At 38.7% G+C, this 25309-nt stretch overlaps 1 protein-coding gene across 1 annotated transcript; it reads right to left on the bottom strand.

Annotated features, from left to right (window-relative positions):
• On the bottom strand, positions 1–25048 carry LOC148865188 (protein LUTEIN DEFICIENT 5, chloroplastic-like). Its single transcript, XM_088978569.1, has 16 exons — positions 24676–25048; positions 24423–24585; positions 23987–24203; positions 23798–23869; positions 23591–23701; positions 23267–23458; positions 22922–23083; positions 20457–20552; positions 20261–20362; positions 17415–17447; positions 17153–17233; positions 16973–17055; positions 8889–9020; positions 1098–1158; positions 643–708; positions 1–513 (listed from the first exon to the last, which is right to left on the bottom strand). The coding sequence occupies exons 1-16, from the start codon at positions 24797–24799 to the stop codon at positions 325–327; spliced, it is 1884 nt and encodes a 627-aa protein (XP_088834695.1). The 5' UTR covers positions 24800–25048; the 3' UTR covers positions 1–324.
• Between the last annotated feature and the right edge of the window lie 261 nt (positions 25049–25309).

Here is a 25309-nt window from a genome sequence, read left to right as displayed (position 1 = left end):
TGATGAATTTTCTAAGCAGATCTCATTAGTTATCAATCATCACCAGGAAGAAGGAAAAAATGCCGAGGTATAACAATAAACCTCTCCCAACGAGGAATTAATTGCTTTGCACAACACAATACCTTTTTTTTTTATTTTATTTTGCAACAAACCATTTATAATACAATTTACAATTCTGAAGCTTCAGATGGAGAGAGAAGGCAGGGAAATCTCGAACTTCAACTGTTAATCTTCCACTGAGATAAATCTGATACTGTATGGGTTGAACCTGGCAAGCCATGTTTATTAGGAGTGAGCAGGAGAGACCTGATTTGGCTGATCAAGTTACTGGTCCATTCCCGAGATGCTCAAAGATGAAACCATTGTTTGAGATGGCTCCTTAAGAGGATTATTGTCATCTACTTCTACAACTGATCTTTCCAAGGTGGGAATAATAGGAGGCTTTATTCTTCGGGTAACTGTCATTCTCAACCCCTCAGTTGTGTGAATGGTTGCTCCTGTTGTCATCTCAACCTGTACATTTTTTTCTTTTTATTATTTGTTCATTCTATTTGTGAGTGTACCTTTGGAAGTTCTATACAGAAAATATTTGGATGGGTATGGTCAAAATAAGTATAGATGGAGATGAAATGCAGGACTTACTGGAGGTGAACCAGGAGCTATTTGAAAATTGAAATGGCGAGCAAGCATTGCGAGCACCACTACAGTCTGCAAAGCAAGTTAAATGAAGTCTTGAGTAAGCAAGTCATAAGTATTTTTTGATGCCTAAACAGGTCATAAGTTCAAACGTAGTCTTTCAAGATGCATTAATGAACCTTTTTTTTCAATGTGAAAGTCATGGCAAAAAATATTCTACCAAGAAAAGAAAGTTATAAGATGGTGCACAGAGCTACTATTGGTGGTACATTGATTGGATCTTTCTATTCTTCCACAAGGCACAAGTACATACAAAAGCATGCCCCATTCTGTTTCCTGGGATATATATCTTTCTTTCCATGTCTTTCACGTATTTCTTTCCAGTAAAAGTGATGGTATTGCACCAGTGCCTGTAAACTAATTATGGCTGTATAAATTTATATGGTGATTAATAGGATTACCTCAAAAGAAGCAAACATATCCCCCGCGCACTTGCGCGGTCCCCCACCAAATGGCAAATAACTGAGGAAGGTGAAAGTTTATGTCAAGATTTTAACAGTATAGACATAAAAAGAATAGTAATGATGATGATGACTCAAAAGGCTTGGCAGTATACCAAAATGATTTATTTCACATCCATAAATACTCAACCAAAGCAAAATAGCATGGACAATGTGTATAGTGATCCTCTTGCTTTGCTACTAGAAGCATAGATCTCAAAACGAGACCAAAAATCCCAAACACTATTTAAGTTTAGAGTTCACCAAGAAGCAAGAAATATTTACTTTCTTTCTACAGTGTACAGTATTTTACTCTTAGGTACTTACTGTTTCTCTTATATGCTGTTGCAGAATAGTGCTGCAAATAAACAAAGGTGTGAATTGGTGATCTAGTTCACCCATGAGAAGAATATTAGCATCATGTTGTGCATCGCAAGGCCATTGTGATGTCTTGGGATGGATGGTTTGGTGGGAAACTAGGGTTAAAAATTGGGAGGACCCTGGATGAGCTGGTACTGAGCACACCCATTCACCCACCCACAAACAAGGGGAGAGGGGGTGACTTCAGCCTTGGGCTGGGCCAAGGCCCAAATTTAGCCATTAGTGCTAGGCTCGAACATAACCTGATAAGTAGTAGGGGTGCAACTTGGGGTACAACCTATGAATTGAAAGGATGGCACCAAACATTTCAAAGCAGCTACAATTTGGAAGAGAGATATTGGGGCAGTGCTTCTTGCCAATGGAGAAATTCTTCAAAGTGAGAGATTTGTAATGTGTCATTTATCACTTTGTTTGAAATTGTTGAAAATTTAGCTTGTAATGAAGACTAGTTGCATTTTCTGAGGTTTCCTGTTAGCCTTTTTGGTGATCACACAAGCTATGATGCAGATCATTTCATGAATTAAATTTCCATACCACAATCTTTTCACATGTCATGTGCTGGAGGGAAATCAATACAGGCCATTGTACTTGAAGAGCTAAGATGATGAAATGGTCTGGACCTTAGCCTCAAATGGTGAGTTCACCAACCATTGGAATGGGTGTTGTTTGATCAAACATATGCATCATTGTCACTGGGGTAGATACCTGGTGTATAATTAACTGGTGAATATTGGCTACCTCAAGACATATGCATCATTGTCATAGAAATACAGAATCAAGTGGAAAGTGGTTTGATCTGGACAATGTTTTAAGAGAAGGGAACTAATCAAGTGATATCAAAAGATTAGATGGATGACTGAGGCCCCAATCTGTGAAGATCACACTCAGATTTTGAGATCTTGACTTGTGCCACCATTTGTCAGATCTTGGATGAACTTTTGAAACTCTTTTCAAAAGATCTGCCTTCTTTTTGAGGACATTTCTGTTGTGATGAGGTACTAATTTATAACATTTAGGTCCTTTCTATCCTGGGAATACTACCTGCTAAAGTTTTGGAATCTCAGTAAAATCATTACCATCTCATTCCCCTGCAAAGGAAGCTATATCACCACAACCTCCTAAGAAAGCAGATTTACAGCCATTGGAGGTCGAATAAACAGATCGCCCCCCCCACACACACACAAAAAAAAAAGGCCACACACAAACGAAGGATATAATTATATATTTAACAAAAAAAAAAGGAGAGTTGTACCAAATAATCCATATTTTTCAAAGAAATTCACGTTCAGTTAGTATGGATGAATCTAGCTTCTCTAAGCAATAGCCTCTGTCTCTTGTACTTCCCAATATATATTATTCCTGGGGCACAGACATCCAGGATTACCATATATCCCTATATCAACCTATTATCTTTTGTTTTTGATAAATATATCAACCTGTTAGAATGTTAGAATGAAGTCTCTTTGTATGAGTGTTCAGCTGATAAGTCTTATTAGCCCATACTTAAGTTAAATCATCCTGTAACTGGGCCTGGGTAAATGGGCCTAAGCCTGTTTAATGTTTTAAGTTAACTGGGTGTCCCATCACTAATCAGGGGCATTCCAGTAAATTCTTGTACCATTGTACTTCATTCAAATATATATCATTGCTGGTCGACTGAACAGTACAGTTCGACATTTCCAGCATACCAGTGGTTTTCTTCTTCACTTCTCTACTTTGAATACAGCATTCAGCACACATGGTATCAGAGCTGATTCGAACCTAGGGTTTCAGCCAGCACACCAGCTTCTACTCTCTCTTCTTTTGCTGCTCTTTTTCTCATTTCTTCTTCTTCTTTGGGTTGCTGAAAAAAACAGGGTTGTAAGAGAACAACCTAGGGTTTCCCTTGGTTGTAGGGCTCAAGGGAGGTAAGGCCCAGAAGTGGATGTCCTACTAACTTCTTCTTCAGCAAGATAGTAGCTATTTGGCTACTAAGTGAGGTCTGTATAGGACAGACCTAGTCGAGGACTGACTTCTGCAGTCCTAACCCTAGCCGAAAGGGGGAGAGCTTCCCTACAACAGCAGCTTCGAAGCCCAGCAAAACCAGCACAGCAAAGTGGTAAACAGCTCCAAGTTCAGGTTGGTTATCAGTCCGAAACCCCTCACCACTGCTGTACCCGAGCTCCTTCAGCCTAAGTGAAGTTACCTAGGGGGCTGTCAGCTCTAGTTTGCCCAGCACTGAACTCTTTGACCAGTTAAGACTGAAGTCAGCATGTCCTCACTATCCAGAGAAGTTTCCTCCAGGGATATCAGACCTGCCGCAAGGTCACCCAACCTGGAAAACCCTAATCTGCACAATTTGCAAATCACTAACGTATTGTTGGATGAATATAACTTCAGAGAGTGGTCCGTCTCAGCAAGGATGTTCATTACCTCTCATGAACTCACAGGCTATTTGGATGGAGACAAGAAAGAAACAGATGTTGGCAATCCTGAATACACCGTGTGGCACAAGGAAAATGCCACAGTCATGTCTTGGTTGCTGGCCTCCATGACTCCTCGGGTGGCTAGAACTGTTCATCATTTCCCTACAGCTGCTAAGATTTGGGAGAAAGTATCCAAGACATACAGCCAAAAAAAGAACAATGCTAGAATCTACAGGCTGAACCAGGACATTGCAGCCCTAAGGCAAGGAGACGTGTCCCTAGCAAACATACTTTGCAATACTGGAAGGCCTCTGGGAAGAGCTTGACCATCACTTGGTTTTGGACTAGGAAAATGCCAGGGATAAGGAGAGGCATGACAAGCAGATTGAAAAGAGCAAGGCCTTCAAGTTTCTGGCTGGACTAGACTCAGTATATGAAGGTATAAGATCACAGATTCTAGGGAGAGATGAATTACCCGAGATCCACCATGTCTACTACCTGGTGAGGAATGAAGAAGTAAGGAGAAAGGAGATGCAAGTTGACTCCCAGACACAGTCAACAGAACTATCTGGAGAATATTCAACCCTAGTCTCCACTAAGGGAAATAGACTTCCAGACAAGAAGTCCATCAAGTGTACTCATTGTGGTGGTGAGAAACACACAAAGGAAAAATGTTGGGCCTTGTATCCTCATTTGAAGCCAGCTGCTTTGAAAAAGGACAAAAGACAACATAGGGGGCATATAGCAAGTGGGAATCTTGCCACCAACAACAGCAGTGACAAGTCACAGAATACTCCAATTGTGTCCTCTTCCATCACAGGGCAGGTCACCGACTCCTCTAGACCAAGTACCTTGGGCTTCTCGGCTAGTGAGGTAGAGATTCTCAACCGGGCATTAGCCCGTCTAAAGAATAACCCTTTAGCTTCCACCTCTCTTGCCAAATCAGGTACAGTCTCTGCCTTTAGTGCAACTAGTTCCATTGATTCCTCCTCATGGGTGATTGATTCCAGAGCGACTGACCATATGACACATATGTCCTCCTTATTCTCTTCATACCATTTGTTGTCTGGGCAGGATAAGTTGAGAGTGGCTGATGGGTCTCTCTCCACCATCTCTAGAAAGAGGGTGGTTGACCTAAGCAAGGGCCTCTCTCTTAAATCTGTCCTACATGTTCCTACTCTTACCTCAAATCTTTTGTTTGTTTCAAAACTTACAAAAAATTTGAACTGTAGTATAACCTTTTTTCCTTCTCATTGTGTCTTTCAGGACGGATTGACGAGAAGAACGATTGGGAGTGGTCGTGAGTATGGGGGACTCTACTATTTTGATGTAAACATCAGCTCAACCTTACAAGCTTCTGCTACTACTAGTCTAGAAAGTGTGGAGTCAATAGCTAGGTTGCACCTGTGGCATGCTAGGCTAAGTCATGTGTCTTTTTCTTCTTTAGCAATGTTGTTACCTGAATTGTTTAAGGGAATTCCAAGTCAGTCTAATTTGTGATGTGTCAGATGTCAAAACAATGTAGAAGTGTGTATCCAACTTCTAGTAATGAAATTCGAGCTCCTTTTGATTTAGTGCATTCTGATGTTTGGGGTCCTTCACCCATTGTCTCCATTGATGGCTTCCATTACTTTATCAGTTTTATTGATCATTATTCTCGGTGTACATGGATTTATCTGTTAAAAGGACAAGATGAAGTGCCACGGATAACTATGGCCTTTTGCAAGATGATTGAAACACAATTTGATAAGAAGATTAAGCAATTCCGGTCAGACAAATGCGGCTGAATACTTTGAAAGATCTTTGAACTCATTCATGGAAGATGCAGGCATATTACACCAATCTTCTTGTGCTAACACCCCTCAGCAAAATGGGGTTGTTGAGCGCAATTGCAGGCACCTCTTGGAGACAGCTCGAGCTCTACTCTTCCAGCACAAAGTGCCCAAGCAATATTGGTCTCAAGCTATACTCACTGCATCATACCTGATAAATCGGACGCCATCTAAGGTATTGGGTATGAAGACCCCTTTCTCTGTTTTGTGTCCCACTCTTCCCGAATTTCCTCTCCCCCCACAGGTTTTTGGCTATACATGCTTCATACATGTGAAGGATCCAAAGAAAACCAAGCAGGATCCCAAGGCTACAAAGGGAATATTTATGAGGTACTCTCCTACACAAAAGGGGTACAAGTGTTATGATCTTGTCTCCAAGAGAAAGTATGTCACTAGAGATGTAGATTTTTTTAATCTCAACCCTATTTCCAGTCTTCTCAGAATCCTCTTCAGGGGGAGACAAATGGGGTGGAAGAGGATTCTCATCCTCCTTTCTTTTTGTTCCCCTTTCATCACCTTCTACTATTCCTAGTTGTGACATTTCGGGTCAATCTAGTGAGGCACCCACTGTGCCAGTTACATCCCTTGATACAGCAGATGCTCCTGAAGGCTCCAACAAGCAAGAGAAAGAGATATTTACATACAGCAGAAGAAAGAAGGGCCCTCAATCTCATGATTACAACCAACTGAACTCAGATCAATCTGTCTTTGCAATCCAAGGTAATTCTGACCCTCACACTTCAGATTTGGATCTTCCTATTGCTCTCCGTAAGCCTGTTCGTTCTTGTACTACCCGGCATCCCATAGCTGATTTTGTTTCTTACTCACACTTATCTCTTGCCTATCACTCCTTTGTGTCTGCTCTTTCCTTTGTTCGTATCCCTTCCAGGTACTCAGAGGCAGCATCTGATCCAAGGTGGAAAGAAGCCATGCATGAAGAGATGAAAGCCCTAATGAAAGCAAGAACGTGGGAATTGGTTGACCTGCCAGAGGGGAAAGGCACTGTTGGGTGCAAGTGGGTATTCACAGTAAAGCACAGGGAAGATGGGTCAATCGAAAGGTATAAGGCTAGACTTGTGGCAAAGGGATTTACACAAAAAGAAGGAATTGACTACAAAGAAACCTTTGCCCCAGTAGCAAAGCTCAACACAATCCGGGTCCTACTATCACTAGTAGCAAATTTATCTTGGGAACTTCATCAGCTAGATGTGAAGAATGCCTTCCTAAATAGTGATCTTCGTGAAGAGGTATTCATAGAACCCCCACCAGGCTATGATGTTGGAAAGAAGGTATGTAAACCAAGGAAAGTATTATATGGTTTGAAGCAGTCTCCCCAGGCATGGTTCGAGAGACTTTGTAAGGCTATGAAGAAAGTGGGGTACACTCAAAGTAGTGCAAATCACACATTGTTTACAAGGAGACAGGATGAGAAACTTACAGCACTCATTGTTTATGTGGATGACATGGTGATCACCAGAAATGACTTAGAAGAGATGAAGAGGCTAAAAGAGTTCTTAGCTTCAGAATTTGAGATCAAAGACCTAGGGAATCTGAGATATTTTCTTGGGATTGAAGTTGCTAGATCAAGAGAAGGAATCTACATATGCCAGCGGAAATATGTGTTAGATCTCCTACAGGAAACAGGCATGATGGGATGTAGGCTAGCAGACACTCCAATAGAACGAAACCACGGACTACAAGAACCAATGGGTGAGGAATACTATGATAAAGAGAGGTACCAAAAATTGGTAGGAAAGTTGATATACTTATCCCTTACTCGGCCAAACATTGCTTATGCAGTGCATGTTGTCAGTCAATTCATGCACTCGCCAAAGACCCCTCATACGAGAGCAATGGAAAGAATTCTCAGGTACTTAAAGACTTGCCCAGGGAAAAGAATCCTATTCAGGAAAAGCAACAAACTTGAAATTGAAGCATACACTGATGCAGATTGGGCAGGTTCTATTGGAGACAGGAAATCAAACTCAGGTTACTGTACATTCTTAGGAGGGAACCTGGTCACATGGCATAGTAAGAAGCAGAATGTGGTGGCTAGATCAAGTGCAGAAGCAGAATACCGAGCTATGACACACGAGGTTGCTGAACTCTTATGGCTCTAAACTCTTCTTAACGCGCTTGGTATTAAGGCTGAGGGCCCTCTCAGGCTATATTGTGATAAGAAAGCAGCTATCAACATAGCCAACAATCACGTGCAGCATGACCGGACAAAACATATTGAAATTGACCGACACTTTGTCAGAGAGATAATTGTTTCAGGAGAACTCTGTGTACCCTATACACCATCTGAGATGCAAATTGCAGATGTATTGACTAAAGGACTGACAGCAACAAAGTTCAGAGACCTACTTGGCAAGCTAAACATGATTGATATCCATGCTTAGCTTGAGGGGGAGTGTTAGAATGTTAGAATGAAGTTCTTTGTATGAGTGTTCGGCTGATAAGAGTCTTATTAGCCCATACTTAAGTTAAATCATCCTGTAACTGGGCCTGGGTTAATGGGCCTAAGCCTGTTTAATGTTTTAAGTTAACTGGGTGTCTCATCACTAATCAGGGGCATTCCAGTAAATTCTTGTACCATTGTACTTCATTCAAATATAAATCATTGCTGGTCGATTGAACAGTACAGTTCGATATTTCCAGCATACCAGTGGTTTTCTTCTTCACTTTTCTACTTTGAACACAGCATTCAGCACACAATTATCCTCCATGACATTTTTTAGGGCACACAGATATTATTGACCACATGTTTCAGTGGGCCGGCCTAGACTACCAAAAGACAACTATATATGTCCATAGGAAATTTTCTTGTAAATGGGTGAATAACTCATTTTTCCAAGGTGTCAAATTTTTAATACTGACCTGTAGCTTTAAACAAGCATAAAAATCATAATTACCTAGAGTATTCAGGAAAGTTCAAATATCCACTATCTTATTTGTCCAACTAACATCAATAACCAGATGGAAATATAAAAAGATAAACACGAATGAAGTATCATAACAAGAATGGAAGTGCAAATCAATTCATCAAGAGAATCCATCCAACAGAAAAGAAGAAGGAAAGTCAATATTACATTCCCAACAGATCAAGAAATGAGAAATAAATTTTAAGGAACCTGAAATTTTGGTTGATCTCATTTGGATTTGGTCCATCTAGGGGCCACCTTTCAGGATTGAACTTGTCTGCATCAGTCCAATGATTAGGGCATCTATGCAAGTTCCAAACAGAAATGAAAATATCTTCACCCCTGTCAAGTGTCAATGAACATAATACAACTTCAACATTAACACAATGCTCACATGGTAATATTCATGGATAGAATATTACTATGTAGGAAACTTTTTGTAAGGTCAACAGAATCAAGTGATTTAGTTGTTAAGATGCATATGATAAGCAAGAATATGATTATTGTAAAATACAATAAATAATTTGAATTAACTGTTGCACTACTATAGTAAAAAAAAAAAATAGGACATTACACAAAAAAAAAAAGGAGAATGACCAATCAGCCCAGATCAGAATTTTATAGCCCCATAGTACAGGGGGAATGCATCCTGACCGTGAATTGATGCCAAATTCACGGGCAGGATGTGATTTATAGGGGGGTAGAGGGCTAGAAGTAGGGGGGCTGGAATTCAGAATTCTTCATCGGGTGTTTCTGTACTTCTCCGAAAAAAAAATCATAGCAAAATGATCTGATGAAAGAACAACTGCATTTAATCTATCAGAATAATATGTCAGAGTACAAACTAAATTAAGCAAAGACATCTTCTTTCCAGTGATATTTTCATAATATTTTGTATTAATACCATAGAAACGTTCTACATATTCTCATTTTTTGCAGTTTCATCAGCAATCAGTGCAAGGAAGACTGGAAAAGAAACTTGTAATTTTCAAGTTAGGTATTCTGTAAATGTTGCTTTCTTTTCTTTCTTTCTTTGTTTCATGCCTAGATTTCAATAAAGGTAGTAAAGCACTTTCAACTTTCAAGAAAGGCAAAATCATGTCAATAAGACCAAGTACCATTCTTTCACATTTTTCTATAGTTTAATTTACCACTTCTTTTAGCTATTGGATCCATGTGCTGATTCAAGCTACCCCACACACCCACCTCCAAAAGTTCACCCAGAATTAAAAAAAGAAAAAGAAAAGGTGTACAGAGGTGCACCTTTGAATGGTATAGATAATATAACATAATAACACACACACACACACACACACACACACATATATATACCGGTCAGTTTAGTTAACTGCCGGTTTTTCGTATTGGTTAATTGAAACCAAACTGAACACTTCTGTTTTTCAAAAATACCGAACCGGTCGGTTTGGTTAACTAGAATTTCGGTTCGGTTTTTCGGTTTTTGATGAGCACCCCTACCAAGAAGGAGAGGTCATCCTTGCTTACTCTGGAGTTATCGGAGATAATGACTACATAAGAGAAGAAAACCTGGACATGTTATAGCAGTAGATCTTGCCCCCCTGTTACAGGGCCTCATTGCCGATATATACTCAGGGTTTAGCTTACTGAGGTGAAGGTGTTTCAAGTGATCATTTGATGGATGAGAGATGAATCAGATGGCCCCTGGAGTTTGAGATACTTCAACATTATTTAGAGCTAGGAGGCTAGAGATTTGTCATCAAGAGGGAGCATGTCATTCAAATGGACTTACAAATCAGCTAACTTGTTTCCTGTTAGTCTTGCCTTTGCCAGGATGGGTGGTGCCTTAGTGCCCAGAAATGGAATGGGAACTAGTGTAAGAGCCAAACCATTGGAACATCAATTTGAAAAGCTACTAACATATGGATTGGTGCTAGAGCATGTATATGTGTATATTCACAGATAAATATATGTTACATATTTATGTGTTTTTCATAAAAGGCATTATGTGAAATCATAGTTTTCAAGGTGTCAAGGCGAGACTAGGCGACAGGGGGCGCCTTGTCATCTAAGCGATGGATTTTTTTAAGTAAAAACATGTATCCTAGGGTAGTTCCCTAGGTTCCATAATCATATTTCCTTAATAAATATCCATAATTTTCATAAGAAAAATATAAAATTCATGTTAAAGTATAGAAAATCAACATATTCCAACATATTCATGAGAAGAAAAAGAAGAAAGAAAAGAAAATTTAAAAAATATAGGGGCTGAACCCCTATTTCTGTTATAGGAAAAGAAGAAAAGAAAAGGTGGAAGAAGAAGAAATTAGTATATAAACACACAAAATTAGTAAAGAAAAAGAAGAAAATGTGTTGATTGGACAACATTTTATGTTCTTCCTTACTTATTGGTTCAGGTTTTGAAGTCTTTGAGGGTTCAATACAGAATTTAGCAATGTTTGTGTTGATTAAACCCTAACAAATAAGAAAATAATAAAAAGAAATTAGTATATAAACACATAAAATGAATATTTTAGTTTAAAAATGTCTATTTTATAATTATAACCTAAAAAATTTAAGAATATAAAAGTTTTTTATAACACGCTATAGAAAACTGCTTGGCGATTAGGCGAGGTGAGCCTCCAAGGGCGCCTTGTCGCCTAGGCGCCCACCTAGGCGTCGCCTTAACAACTATGTGTGAAATATTATTTAGGAGGTTATTATGTATGCATGTACACTCCGAGGGCATTACAAACACTGGAATAGGCCCACATGAGGCAGTTCCGTACCTGTGTTACACAGATATAGTAAGGACATGGCTGGATATGGCATCAAATACAAATTTTACACAGAAAATTGAAGTACCCAACATGATACATTTCTGAGTATCATAGTTCTGGACACTAAATTTGGTACAATAGTTTTGACAGCAGACTAAGGTTGGTATTTTCAGTTTCTTACATTTCCAGTTACAAAACTTCTACAAAAAGCTGAAATATGTCAACCTAAATTTATGGCAATATGAAGGTTCACTAAGGATAGCAGTGATCTCAACAATAATATTTAGGTATAATTACTTATATATACCCTGAGGTTTGAGGAAACTACTTATATATACCCCATAGTTCCTACTTGTATATACCTTGTTGACTTTTCAAATATTACCTCTAACATATATCAGCAGAAAAGAGGGATTGGTTCGAAAGAAGCTTCGATGAGGAAGAAGTTAAAAAGACTATCTTCAGCATGGATGGAGATAGGGCTCCAGGGCTAGATGGCTTCCCTATTCTTTTCTTCCAAAAGTGTTGGGAAATTGTAAAGTCAGATCTTATGGATTCTTTTAGGGATTTCCACTCTTCTGCCATTGTTAACAAAGGTCTAAACTCTACCTTTCTTTGCTTCATCCCAAAGAAAGGGGGAGTATTTTAAGTTAAAGACTTTAGACCTATAAGTCTGATAGGGAGCATCTATGAAATTTTGGTGACGGTAATGGCCAATAGACTTAAATAAGTCCTTGAAGATCTAATTTCACCAAAACAATTTGCTTTTGTAAAAGGAAGACAAAATGTGGACAGCATTCTTATTGCAAATGAGTTTGAGGAACACAGAAAATCTTCTGGGATCCTGGGGGTCCTTGTGAAACTTGATCTGGAAAAGGCGTACAGTAAAGTGGATTGGAACTGTTTTCTTGATTGCTTTAGGCTAAGAGGTTTTGGTAGAAAATGTATTAGGTGGATTAAAGGTTGTATTGGTTCTCCTTGGTTTTCAATATTGATAAATGGTGAAGCGAAAGGTTACTTCAAGGCAATGTTTTAAAACACGGAGGCATGATGCGAGGCTTTCCACTACCTAGAGGCATGAGGCGTAATTCAGAACGCAAGAGGCGTAAGCCTCCTTAAGAGGAGGGGGGTTAGGAGGAGGATGAAGAGGTAGGGGGGATCTCATTTTTTCTTTATTTTTAATAAAAAAAAATTATATTAAGAAGAACAAAGATGCATAACAGTAGTTCAAAGGGGGGGGAGGGGGGTGGTGTCTTGTCAAAGGGGCAGGGGGCAAACCATTTTCTTTCCCCTTATCTTTTCTTCCCTTCCCTTTCCTTTTCTTTTCTTTCATTTTCTCTTTTTTTCTTCTCTTTCCTTTCCTTTTCTTTCCCTTTCTTTTCTTTTCTTTTCCTTTCCTTTCCTTTTCTTTCCCTTTCTTTTCTTTTCCTTTCCTTTCCTTTCCTTTTTTACTTTTTTCTTTTTTTTTTCTGTATTTTCATATCAGATGTGCATGAGGCACAAGAAGCATACGCCTCTAGCATGCCTCATGAAAAAAGCACAAGAGGCGCATGCCTCTAGAATGCCTCATGAAAAAAGCACAAGAGGCGTACGCCTCTAGCACGCCTCATGAAAAAAGCACAAGAGGCGTATGCCTCGCCTCTGGCATATGCCTCAGGGCGTTTTGGGAGCGCCTCGCCTGGAGGCGCGTACGCCTCCCACGCCTTTTAAAACACTGCTTCAAGGCTAGTAGGGTCTAAGACAAGGTTGCCCTCTTTCCCCCTTACTATTCACTTTGGTGATGGATGTATTTAACTCTCTCTTTTATAAGTCCATTCTTCTTAACTTGGTGAAAGGATTTGAAGTGGGTAGGGATAAGATTCACATCTCACACTTACAGTTCGCCAATGACATAATCCTATTCTTGGATGCCTCCACAACCAAAATCACAAACACTAAAATGGTAATCAAATGCTTCAATCTTATCACTGGTTTGAGGGTTAATTTTGCCAAAAGTAGTATTGTAGCTCTTAATTGAGTGGAAGTGGAACTTCTAGAAAATTTCAAATCTGTATTGGGGTGCAAAGAGGAGAAACCTCCCTATTTCCTACCTTGGGATGCCTCTTGGAGGGAATCCAAAATCCCTCAACTTCTGAAGACCAGTGGTGAAGAAATGTGAGAAGAAACTTGGAGAAAGTGTTCTCTCTCAAAAGGAGGCAGGCTAACTCTCTTAAAGGCTTCCTTAACAAATTTACCAGTCTACTTTCTTTCGATCTTCCAGATTCCAACCAAATTCAGAAATTAGATTGAGAAGCTTCAAAGGAACTTTCTTTGGGAAGGTGGTGGGGAAAACAAAAGCCATTTAGTCAACTGGAAACAAGTATGCAAGCCTAAAGAGGAAGGTGGTTTGGGAATTGGACAGCTTAACTTTTCTCTTAGGCAAATGGCTCTAGAGATTTCCGAAAGATTCCAATGCTCTTTGGACAACTGTCATCTCAAGCAAATACGGACTAAATGCAAACGGGTGGGATTGCAATCTCCATTTGAACAGGATAAAGTCCACAAATCCTTGAAAAGGTATATGTTCCATTCATACTTCTTTCTTTCCTTTTATAAGGTATAAAGTGGGAAATGGTTTTAAAATTAAATTCTGGAAAGATCTTTGGTGGGGGGAATCCACCCTGGAAGCCTCTTTCCCTAGGCTTTTTAACCTTATCCTCGACCAAGAAGCCATTATTTCTTCCTGCCTTTCAAACCAAATTGCCAAGAACTCTTTAAACCTCCACCTCAGAAGACCCCTAAGGGACTCGGAGATTTCTGATTTAATAGCCCTAATTCAGACCCTCAAAGAAGCCTACATCTCCCCCTTTTATTCTGACACCTGAATATGGACCCTACACCCAAATGGTGAATTCTCTTCTAAGTCTATGTTCAGGGCTTTAATCGTTGATGAACAACATTCCTCCTTTCCTTATAAGAAAATCTGGTGTAGCCACATCCCTTCAAAAATTCGCTTCTTTGTTTGGGAAGCTTGTCTCCAGAAAGTAAATACTTGTGATCTCCTGCAGAAAAAGCTTTTGGAAAGACGCTCCATATCTCCTCAGGTTTGTATTCTATGCTTCAGCAAAGGCGAATCTGCAGATCACATCCTTCTTCACTGCAGGTTCACCCAAAAGATATGGTCCCACTTCTTGAAAAGGGCAGGTTATAGCTGGGCTTTTCCAAAACACATTATGGACACATTGCATTAATGGCAAGGAACAGGGTTAAGTAAAAGGGGTAAAGTCTTTTGGCAATCAGTGCTACATGCAGTGTTGTGGGGTGTTTGGAATGAAAGAAATAATCGCCTCTTTGACAATAAAAGCAGAACCCTGAAGGAATTAATCTCAGATATTACTTACCTTTGCAACCTCTGGACGGTGAATTCAGATCTGTTCAAAGGACTTTCGGTCAATGATCTTAATAGAGATGTTTACCCCTTTCTGTTTCTCCCTCATCCCCAGCAAACATCCATGAGGCACCCCATCCCCATCAGTAAAGGAGTGATGACCCTTAGCTTCGACAGTAGTGCCTTAGGTAACCCTAGTTTTGCTGGTATTGGAAGTACAGTAAGGGACGAAAGGGGCAATATATGCTGGACTTTTAGTGGTCCAATTGGCTTGGCTGACTCCACAAAGGCTGAAGTGATGGCGGCTCTCACCGGAATCAGGATAATAAAAAATTTGGGAATTCAGAATTTGACTATTGCAGGTGATTCAGCAAATATGATAAAATGGTTTAAGAGACAAAGAGGTTTGGGATTCTTTGGACTGTTAAAATGTTAATTTAGTTTGGATTCCTAGGGAACACAATCATACTGCAGATGGCCTAGCTAAATTTGGTATGTATTTGGAGCATTTGTATAGCGACAAGCTTCCTCCTTTGTAACTTGTGGGGGTTCTTCCCCTGCTTTGTATATCTTCCCATGTTCCCTCTCGTTATCTTAATGAATTCTGGTTAAATTTTCTCAAAAAAAAAATTAAAGGATAAAAGCACCCCTAACTGTTTATTAAATTTTCAAAAATAAAGAGGGTGAAAACAGAAGAAAAAAATAGGAAAAAAAGAGACTGAATACAACAACTCTTCTGTAAATTTTTAAAAACAGAAGTCTTCAAAACCGTAAGGCCAGGTTCAAACTATGTTATTGCTTTCAAATCATCTAGTTAACTATTGTTACAGTAAAAAATGCATAGGAGGAGAAAAAGAAGAAGAAAAAGAGGGAGAGAGAGAGAGAGAGAGAGAGATGGTGGGAGGAGAATGGAAGATGTGTTACTCTGGTTTTTTCAATCCGGGGAGGAATAGGGGTGGCAATTTTCCCCGTTCCCGATGGGTACCCGGGCTCCCCAACCTGATGGAGTCGGGGATAGGGGGTACCTTGGTAGGGTCAGGGTCGGGGATGGGGCTACCCCTGAATTCTCGATCGGGTTCGAGGATGGGGATGGGGAATGCAATCCCCACCCCGACCCGTCCCTAATTAATAAATATATAATTATATACATAATAATAATATATAATATATAATATTAGTATTATTAATATAATATTTATATTATATTATTATATTATTATTCATTTATTTAAAGATTAAAACTTAAAAAACAAACACTTGACACTTAGAGGTTAGAGTCTTCAACAGACACAAACAGAGAACTCTGAACCGTGAACCCTAGTTAGTCTTCTTCCTTCATCTTTGTCACCGATTCATCGATAGCCATCGTTGTCTCCACCTGCCCATCGGACATCGGACGTCACTGGACGTCTATCGTTCCTGACTACCAGTCTACCACTCAAGTCTCAATAGAGGAATGAGATACTCAAAGAAGAAAGAACTGAAACTCAATCTCAGTCTCTCAGACTACCAATCTATCGTCGCCGGCCACCGTCGCCATCGCTTGTCGGACTCTCTCTTTCATCGCCGGCCTCAACTCGCAACAGTCCTCTCTTTCAATCTCAGTCTCTCTTTCTCTCTTTCTCTTTGTCTCTCTTTCTCTCTTTCTCTTTGTGTCTCTTTCTCTCAATCTCAGATCTTAGTCTCTCAAACTCGCAATGCCATTTTTGCTTTGTTAATGGCTAAATGCTCAGGGATTCGGGTCTCCTTCCTCGTCGGAGTCGGGGATGGAGGGGGATTTCTTTCCCCACTGGGGATTAGAGACGGGGATGGGGGGTGATTTGGGGGTCGGGGTCGAGGATGGGGAATGTAATCCCCACCTCGAACCCGCCCCGTTGCCATTCCTAGGGAGGAAGCGGAGAAGGGTAAAAATGGGATTATAGAAAAAATTAATGAATACCTACATGTGGTATTAATGGATGGCCGATTTGTGATAGGTGGGGCCAACTTACAAGGTATATGTGAGTAGGTTTTGAAACTACAGGGTATATATAGTTTCCTAATATTTAATACCTCAGGAAAACAGTAGCATCAAGCAAAATTTGTTATCATAGATAAGTGCAACACAAATGAAACAAAGTAAAAGCTTTAGCAAACAACAAAGCTATCCAAAGCTTATGCTGAAATGATACCTTTTTATTAGGTACTTTCCAAGCATGCCATCCTCAAGAGATCGTCGAATCAGGACAGGAGGCTGTGGATAGAGCCTCAAGGACTGCAAAGGAAAAGGAGAGGAGAAGTCACAAACAGAAACACTCCCGAGTAATGCATATAAGGGAGGATACATCCAGTGTTAGATTCCAATTTCTTACTTCATTGATGACTCGGGTTGCATACTTTAATTTCTTCATGTCATCAATAGTTGGAACCCGATCTCCTAGGACAGAATCAACCTAACAACCAGAACGGAACCAAAAAAAAAAATCAAATCATCTGAAGCATACAGTGCAAGTAAAATTATGTAATACTCTAGCTACTATCCTCTGATTTACAGAATACTCTGCCTAATATCATTTAGGAAAATGTAAAAGGCATAAAAGAAATAACCGCTTTTCTTTCATAAAAGAAACTAACCTCATTTTGAAGCTTGGACATGACACTAGGATTCTGCAGGGATAGAAAAGTAACAGCTTCTTTAGAGTTTAAACATATGATATATCTCTGCTGTGGAAAATAATAGCATGCTCCATATTGTAAAATACAAATTTTATAAGATTTTGGGTAGCATGTTTAACTAGATATAGACAGTGGGGGCATATAACCATGAAAATCTGTAAAAATAAAACCAATGGCAGACATAAGAGAATTACTCAGACTAAATGTACTTTTATTTATCAACGTCTTAGAGGTGAAGGCAGGAGTAGAGGTGTTACTATGTTAGGACTTAGGACCTATAAATGCATAAGGATGTAAGCCTTGAACCGAGACCTCATAACTCATAAGACCTCATTTTTACATAAATATGAATTAACATAGAAGAGAATATAGAGATGCTGAAAAAAGTAAGGACTATATTTTATTTAGGAAAAACATAACTTATTTAACAATGATTCTTCTTTTTGTTCATTTGCAAATTAAAAAAAAAAAATTATGAGAAAAATAGAACCTACATTTAAAACCTTCACTCCTATATAAAAAATTTCAAAATAAACATTCAAAAGGGTCTTAAAAACCTTGAATTTGTTAAACGCAATAAATGAGGTATTATATTAAGAAAATAATTGTAAATATTAAAGAGTTAATCTTTAATTCAGTCTTGTTAGCAGACCCTATTCATATTGATGCATGAAATAATATCATTAACAAAAGGCACCTCAAGATTTGAGGCATGAGGAATGTGTCTGAGGCACGAACATCAAGGTATTTTCCTTTAGCCTCACCTCAATGCATTTTTCTTCAGCCTTGCATTCCTTTTAAAATGGTATTCTAATGGTATGCCAGGGCAGGGCACAAATGACAAATTTGCTAATCTGATTTCCTGTCACAGAAGGATGTTTTTTTCCAACGAATTCTCTCATGTATTACTTGTACATGATAGACTCAAGTTTGGCATGTATTTCATTTCCCAACTGATGATGTCTATATGTTTATTTTTAGTTCTTAAAATGATCAAGAGGTGTCCCCATAATTCAAATGCAGTCATCCCCAACACTCAAAAATGGAAAAAAAAAAAAAACACTTTATGTAGCAGCACTTATTTGCATAAAACATTTATTTCTGTATGGTAATTTACTTTGTAACCAAGCATGGAGAGGATGAGAAATACTAGACATAACCAAAGCCACCTGATCATGAAATGAAAAAGGAGCACAGAGCAGGTTCAATTTGTTGGAGAACTAATTGAGAAATCCATACTTTGGAGTGTTGATGGAGTGCCTCAAATAATCCATCCTAAAATGTGAATTCCTTGTGGTGCTTTATTTATTTATTTATTTATTTATTTTTTGAAAAAGGTAAAGTATGCTTGTATTAATATAAGGTCCTGTGTACAATGAGAATCTGTACAAAATGAAGGACCTCAAAAAAGGCCATCCTCAAAAAAGTATTATCAGATATAGTATCTCTAAAACAGTATGTATAGACATCCAACTTCTCAAAATCTCTATTGCCAAGTTAATGACCTCAGCTTCAGTAGTAAATTTTTTTCTCAAAAATCCTATTTGGGGTGCTTTAATTTTAATATGAAAAAGTTTGGTTTTTTGACAACATGAGCTCCCAATGAGCTAACTTTCCACATCTCACATTCAGAGGAACCGGACCAGTAACACCTGGGTCCCACCATATGGCCATGAAGATGCACTGAACCAAAGCTGAGCTGAAAATGTAATCAAGATGTCTGTGTGTGTGTGTGTGTTCTTGTTGCAGTCCTTTGTACAACGGAGAAAAGTTCTAGTACATCTTTTAGAAAGTTGAAAATAGCTGCTTAGAGAGTTGAAGGGAGGAATGGAAACAAAGATGATAAGAATAATTTGGAATCAGCATGGTTGCAGAATTCTCAGGTAGTTGTGGGTGGTTCTTTGGATAGCATTCAAGAGGAAGTTGGCAGTGGTGATTTGGCTGAAGGACATGTAGCAGACGTAAATCTTTTTTAAGAATTGTTATGATGAGGACAGTGCAAGGGACAATGTAAGAAAGGTAATTTCTGTTAGGAAAGGTAGCAGACTCTAATCATTCTACAGTTAAAGACACCCAGGTTTTGAATGTGTTTAACAGATAGAAAGGTTTGTTTGGATTGTTATAAATAAGAAATTGAAGGAAGTAAGGAAAGGCAGAAAGAAAGGTTAAAGGTTTTAATGGGCAAAGGGGGAGGAATTGGCCTGCTGGTCTTAGATTGGATGTCTTGCTTTAGTAGAAGGTGTTGAGCTTGCTGGAAAAGGGCTGTGTTGGGGTCTGGATGTTGTTAGGTGGGGTGAAGGATTGCATTATTGGAAGGGGTTTCAGAGTAGGTGGTGGTTGAGTTTTCTTTTATTTTTTGTTCTTTATGTTGATTTATAATTTTGTTGTTTGTTGTATGTTTTGGTTGGGTGTCTTTTGTTGAGGCGGTATGTTTGGGGTTTGCTCTGTTTTGGTCTGTTCTGAGGGGGTTTTTGGCCGTTGAGTGATTTCTCATCACCTCACTTGTATTTCTTGTATCTCTATTTCATTTAATAAAATTTTGTTTTACCTTCAAAAAAATAGTAATGCATAAATTAGATGGTTAAAGGTTTGTGTAGGCCCTTTCTTAAGGAGGACCCATCCAATTGTGGGCCCTAGTCTGCTTAATATAACATGTGGCAAGCTATAAGAGCCCAAGACTGCAACTGATTACTGTGGCTCCAAACTCAAAGACATTCCCATTTTAACAAGTAAAAGTAATCCTAAGGATCAGGAAGAAAAATAAATACCCCATTTATGCTTACCAAACTTTAAATCCTATATACCTTAGAAAGAAGATAGAAGGTCCATGTTAAAACTGCAGCAGATGTTTCATGCCCAGCTATAAGCATTGTCATTAGGTCATCACGAAGTTGCTTGCTAGAAACCTACAAACAGACAGATGTCCCCTTTGATTGAGGAAATATTTCATATGAGAGACATAGAAGCAGACATATTGTGTAAATACGAGACAAGCCATACGTCATCCCCTGATGCTAAAAGAAAATGAAGAATACTGGGATCTTGCTCATTCATATATTCTTCATGAAACTGCAGGTCTTCTTTTTCTACCATTCTCTGCAAATACATAAAGCAGATGTAAAATTAAATTGATCTGGAATCGACCATTAAAAAGACCTTAGACAAAAAGCGTCCAGTCTGCACCCACATTGCTGCTACTGAAAAGCCTCTAATCAATATAAAAAGCTGATCAACAAAGCAAACATGCAAAAGCTGAATCCAAAGAAGAAAATCATGAAAGGAAACATGACGGCATTATGACGATGTCTAATGGCTCAGAAGGTCAAAGTGCATATGATTTCATCCATATTAATTAAAAGTAAACAGGGAGTGCCAGCTTATTTTTTATTTTAGAAAATTTTCCACCTAAAGCTGAAGAAATCATGATGATATAATTGATTTCTGAAGATTCAACATCAAGGATGAACACAATAAAATACTTTTGCAATCAAAAGAAATATTTTAACTCAAAAATAAAATATAATAAATAACAAAATATTTTAACAATAAAAAAAGACAAAATATTTTGTTGCTTCCAACAGATGATAAATGCTGCACATGAAGTGTATTATCAGTTTCCAAGAAATACTTCATTATCAGTTTATTTTGTCAATTTGAAAATTCAGATGTAATTTTGGAAGGAATTTATTTAAGAATTTAGTATTGAAAATTGTATTGCTACAATCTAGATATAATATCTCTATTTGGTTGTTGAAACCTGCAAGTACCAAGGTTTTCCAAGGTATTGTATGTATAGGGTTCATGATACCTATAATTCGTGGAATGAAAAGATAACCCTAAAATAAGGTTGATGAAAGGGGACCATGAGAACGGAAGGGAAAAAAGAGGTACTTTATGCTATTTCATGCAAAATATGGATTAGATGGTATTGATTTACTGATGTCTGGATATCTGTTTATACTTTATCCTATTCATTGTGTTCTTATTACACAAAATAGAATATGGAAAATGGCTAGATCAAATTCAGAAGTGTCAGGGACCATAGGCCAAATACACCAGAATAGCAGAGTTATTCTCAATGAGAAACTATTGAGGAAAAAGCTGTATCTAATACTTCCATAAACAATGTGGTCCAGATTAAAGCATTCTTAGTTTCTCATCAATATGCAAGGAATCTATGGTTCTTGAGATCAATAACCTTCTAATATCTGACATTATGTTACCACAAGTTGCAAATAGGTTCCATTTCTGTGTTGGAGACATAGTCTATGCCATCCGGCCATCCCCTTGCCTTATCTGGCCAATTGTCTGTTATGAATTTCTTCCACTGAACTGGTTCTGTGGTAGACACTTTTTTTAAAGATGGTTTTTTTATCAATAACACAATTCATTAAATAATCTCAATAATAATTGAGGGGACTCAGAGGTGATGGTAGGATGGCTGATTAAAGATGGATGTAATATAGTCAATATCAATAACATCCAATGTTAACAACAATAAAACCACACCTATACCTCCTTTTGAGGGATGGGAAACACAGTTTTGCTATTTAGCTTCACACTTTCATCTATATATTAAGAAGATACCCCACTTATCACATACAGAAGATCTATTACTAGCAGACATCCTATTGTTTCTTATCTACTATTAATACCATGTGCAATGCATGTGCCCTCCTCACCTGTGTACAACAAATAATATCCTTTAGCTTTTTCACTTCCCAGGATCCTGAAACTTTGAAGAACCACTATATTCTAAAGCCCTAGAAACTGAAAGAGAATACACCTTGGAATGATAATCTTTTCATGAGCTTGGAACTGGACTTAGAATATGAATGATACACCATTCCTACAACAGCTTACAACTAGAATTGCCCCATTGCGTACGAAATTATGAAACATCCATCAGAGGCCACTGCTCTTTTCTGATCTGTATTATCACGATCCATCAGAGGCCACTACTTGAAACTATGAAAGATCTAGCAGCCTTTAGAGAGGTTGCAACCTCACTTGCCCCACTGCATGTGAAGCACTAATTTGAGACCAAAGCTCCATGGTAGAGAACTCCAAAATCCAAACACACATAGTCATATTGTATCACCATTCCCAAAGGCCTCATTAAAAAAAAATATCCTACCATAATTATTTAAAAAAATGTTATTTCATACTCATTTTCTCCACAAAAAAAGTTAAAAAAAAAAATTAGGTATAGACTTCTAGCCTCAACCATGGTTTTAAAAACCAACCCAGAAACAGAACTGCTTTGACCACCGGTTCCTAGGTCAAATGGTCCAATTGTCCAATCCAAACCCCAGTCAGTAGGTTTTGGGGTCCAAAACTGGACCCGGAGCCATGACCAGTCTGGTTTTTCAAATCATGGCCTCGACTTACTTATTTTGATCAATTTCCAGCTTAAAGTTATCAACAATTTCCTTCCCCTCTTCATGCAAAGTTTCTAGCTTTACCTTGCATATCGCAATCAGATCGTCAAGTGTATTATTTATCAACTTGAGAGCCACTCGAACTTTCTTTTGACGTGGTGACAAATCCTTCCATATAGGGATATCCCAGAATGGAATAGGTGAAACACTGCGGTCTTCTGCTTCTCGCAAGACCGTATAGACAGCCTGGACATGCCAATTGCATGTATGAAGTTCAGTATAGCAATCAAGGGAAGAAAATGAAAAATAATTGGAGCAAATAGAAAGTTCTAAGTTCAAACTGAAAGAAAAGAAAGAAGGAAAATGTAAATGTTATAAAAGGGCATCACCCACTAAACAGGAAAATTGAAAAATGAGTCAACAAAGTACCTCAACTATTCCAGTATCATTTGTTAAAGAATCAAAATCATAATTAAAGACAGCCTTGCCAATTATGTCCAATGTCAGCCGTGAAAAAAGTGACTCCATCTCTACATCCTCCCCATCAGATGCAGCAGCATCTAGCTTCTTGCAAAGCCTATCTGCAGCTTGTCCAAAGAGGCTGATCATAGCTGCTACATACTACAAATCAAAAATCAAAGTATATAAACTAAAAGCACATAATCATTAGAACAGGTCAACAAAAAGTGACTCCAATCCAAGCTAAATTCTACTTTGCAGAAGAGGATAGAATCCTCAAGGCCATTGAATTACCTTCTGATGTAATGCAGGGACAATAGCCCGCCGTCTAACACGCCAAATCTCCCCATCGACTGGAATCAGTCCCTTCCCCATGACAAAATCTAAAATTTCTGCCAAGATACCCTACATATCAAGACGTTTGATGAAATTATGCCACAACGTAAAAGCAATTCACTCTATCAATAAAAGAAAACGGTAGCAAATTCAGTAATTGTCTACCTTTGAGTAAGCCTTAGAGTTGTCCCTCAGTATATGCTTTGCTATAGAAGGATCAGAAACTATCAAAAAGGACTGAAAAAAAAATGATCACCGATCGATCAATGACGCATGGAGACTTTAGCATACAAGACTTCATGATTTGACTTCTCTTTGAACAAAAGCGGGAACGAAAGTATGAAAAAGCCAAACCTTAGGACCAAATGTCAACCTGAATATTCCACCATAAGTGAGGTAAAGCTCATACAAGGGGATGAAAAAGGCCTGACCCCGTATGGCCTTGATAGCTCCTTTGGCCTCTGGAATCTTCGGATTCTCTTCAGGGTCATCGGTCCACTTCGATAAGAAACCAAGAAATTCTCGCGGAACGCCCAATTTCGACAGACCATTCCTCAACAGGGACAGAAAACTTTGCCCAAAATCAAATAGAAATGGAATAAACAAAGAGGGAAAACAAAGTTTCATCGATATTTTAAAAAAAAAAAAAAGCGCGAGAAAGTGAATGCTAAACTACAAAACAGCATAAATAAGAATACCCAAATGGTGTTATACTTATTAAATCGAAATTACAGAAAGAAAAGTCATGGGTGTGCTACTATATGCAGGTTCTGTTCTTAATCAAGCATACCCAGATTTCTGTACTGTGAATTCACCGGAAGCAATTCGGGCATACAAATCTGCCCGCTTCTTCTCCTCGAGAAGCCGCTCAACGCTCTTGACTCCATCGCCACCTGAATTAGGTTTCCGCCCATTTGAAGAGGAGCAAGTAATGGTAGAGTAGCAAGAGGTCCCTGCAACAGGCACTATCCATATAAAAACGAGGAAAGACGTATTAAATTCTAAGATCCAAGTAACAGAGCAAGAAGGAAAGTTCATGATACCATTCAGTCTGGTAGGATAAGTTGAGGTGGTTGTGGTGGGTCTCAATCTTTTTGCGTGCAATTTGGTTTGAAAAGATTTTGTCGAGACAGATGCAACTTGCAGTAGCGAAAGGTTGGCAGCCATGAAGGCTTCAGTGAAGAAGACTAACAGAGAAGAGTTTCAGGAACGATTTGTTTTCGTCAAAGATGAGTTGAGTTGCAGCGGAAATGGATCCATGAACATTAAGAAGTCGAGGGAGAATGAGACGGTGAGTGGAATTCAAGATGATAAAGCGCTCAAACTGTGGGCAACCTTGGGCCAGTGGCGCTAAAAAACGAGACCGAATCTGCTCGCGCCTCACACGCACATACTGGAGCATCTCCCGAATTTATTAGTTTATTATTCACGGGAGATGTTTTTCAATGCACGGTGGACGTGTATGTGAGGCGCCCACTAGTGAGCAGCAGATCCCACTTCTTAAAAAAACAGAACTTGAAAGGTTGGAAAGAAATTCAAATCAGCCCCCACAACGTCCCATGGCACATTCTCATTGAAAACATCTCCCGATCATCATCATTTTTGAAATATCATCAAGAGATATTCTCAATACACGCGGAGATATGCTGTAAGACGTTGTTGGCGATAATCTTGTGG

The sequence above is a fragment of the Nelumbo lutea genome, chromosome 3 (genome assembly GCF_056320005.1).
Source record: "Nelumbo lutea isolate HS-2025 chromosome 3, American lotus-T2T, whole genome shotgun sequence".
Lineage (NCBI taxonomy): Eukaryota > Viridiplantae > Streptophyta > Magnoliopsida > Proteales > Nelumbonaceae > Nelumbo > Nelumbo lutea.
Note: the sequence above shows the minus strand (reverse complement) of the source record. Positions and strands in the feature narration are given on the sequence as shown.

Bases quoted from the DNA above. Each gene is read 5' to 3' on its own strand.
- LOC148865188 (XM_088978569.1), bottom strand. From the start codon at position 24,799: ATGGCTGCCAACCTTTCGCTACTGCAAGTTGCATCTGTCTCGACAAAA. The intron at 24,586-24,675 runs GTATCATGAACT...TGCCTGTTGCAG, and splicing joins TTATCCTACCAGACTGAATG to GGACCTCTTGCTACTCTACC. The intron at 20,363-20,456 runs GTATGGCTTGTC...GTCTGTTTGTAG, and splicing joins TTTTAGCATCAGGGGATGAC to GTTTCTAGCAAGCAACTTCG.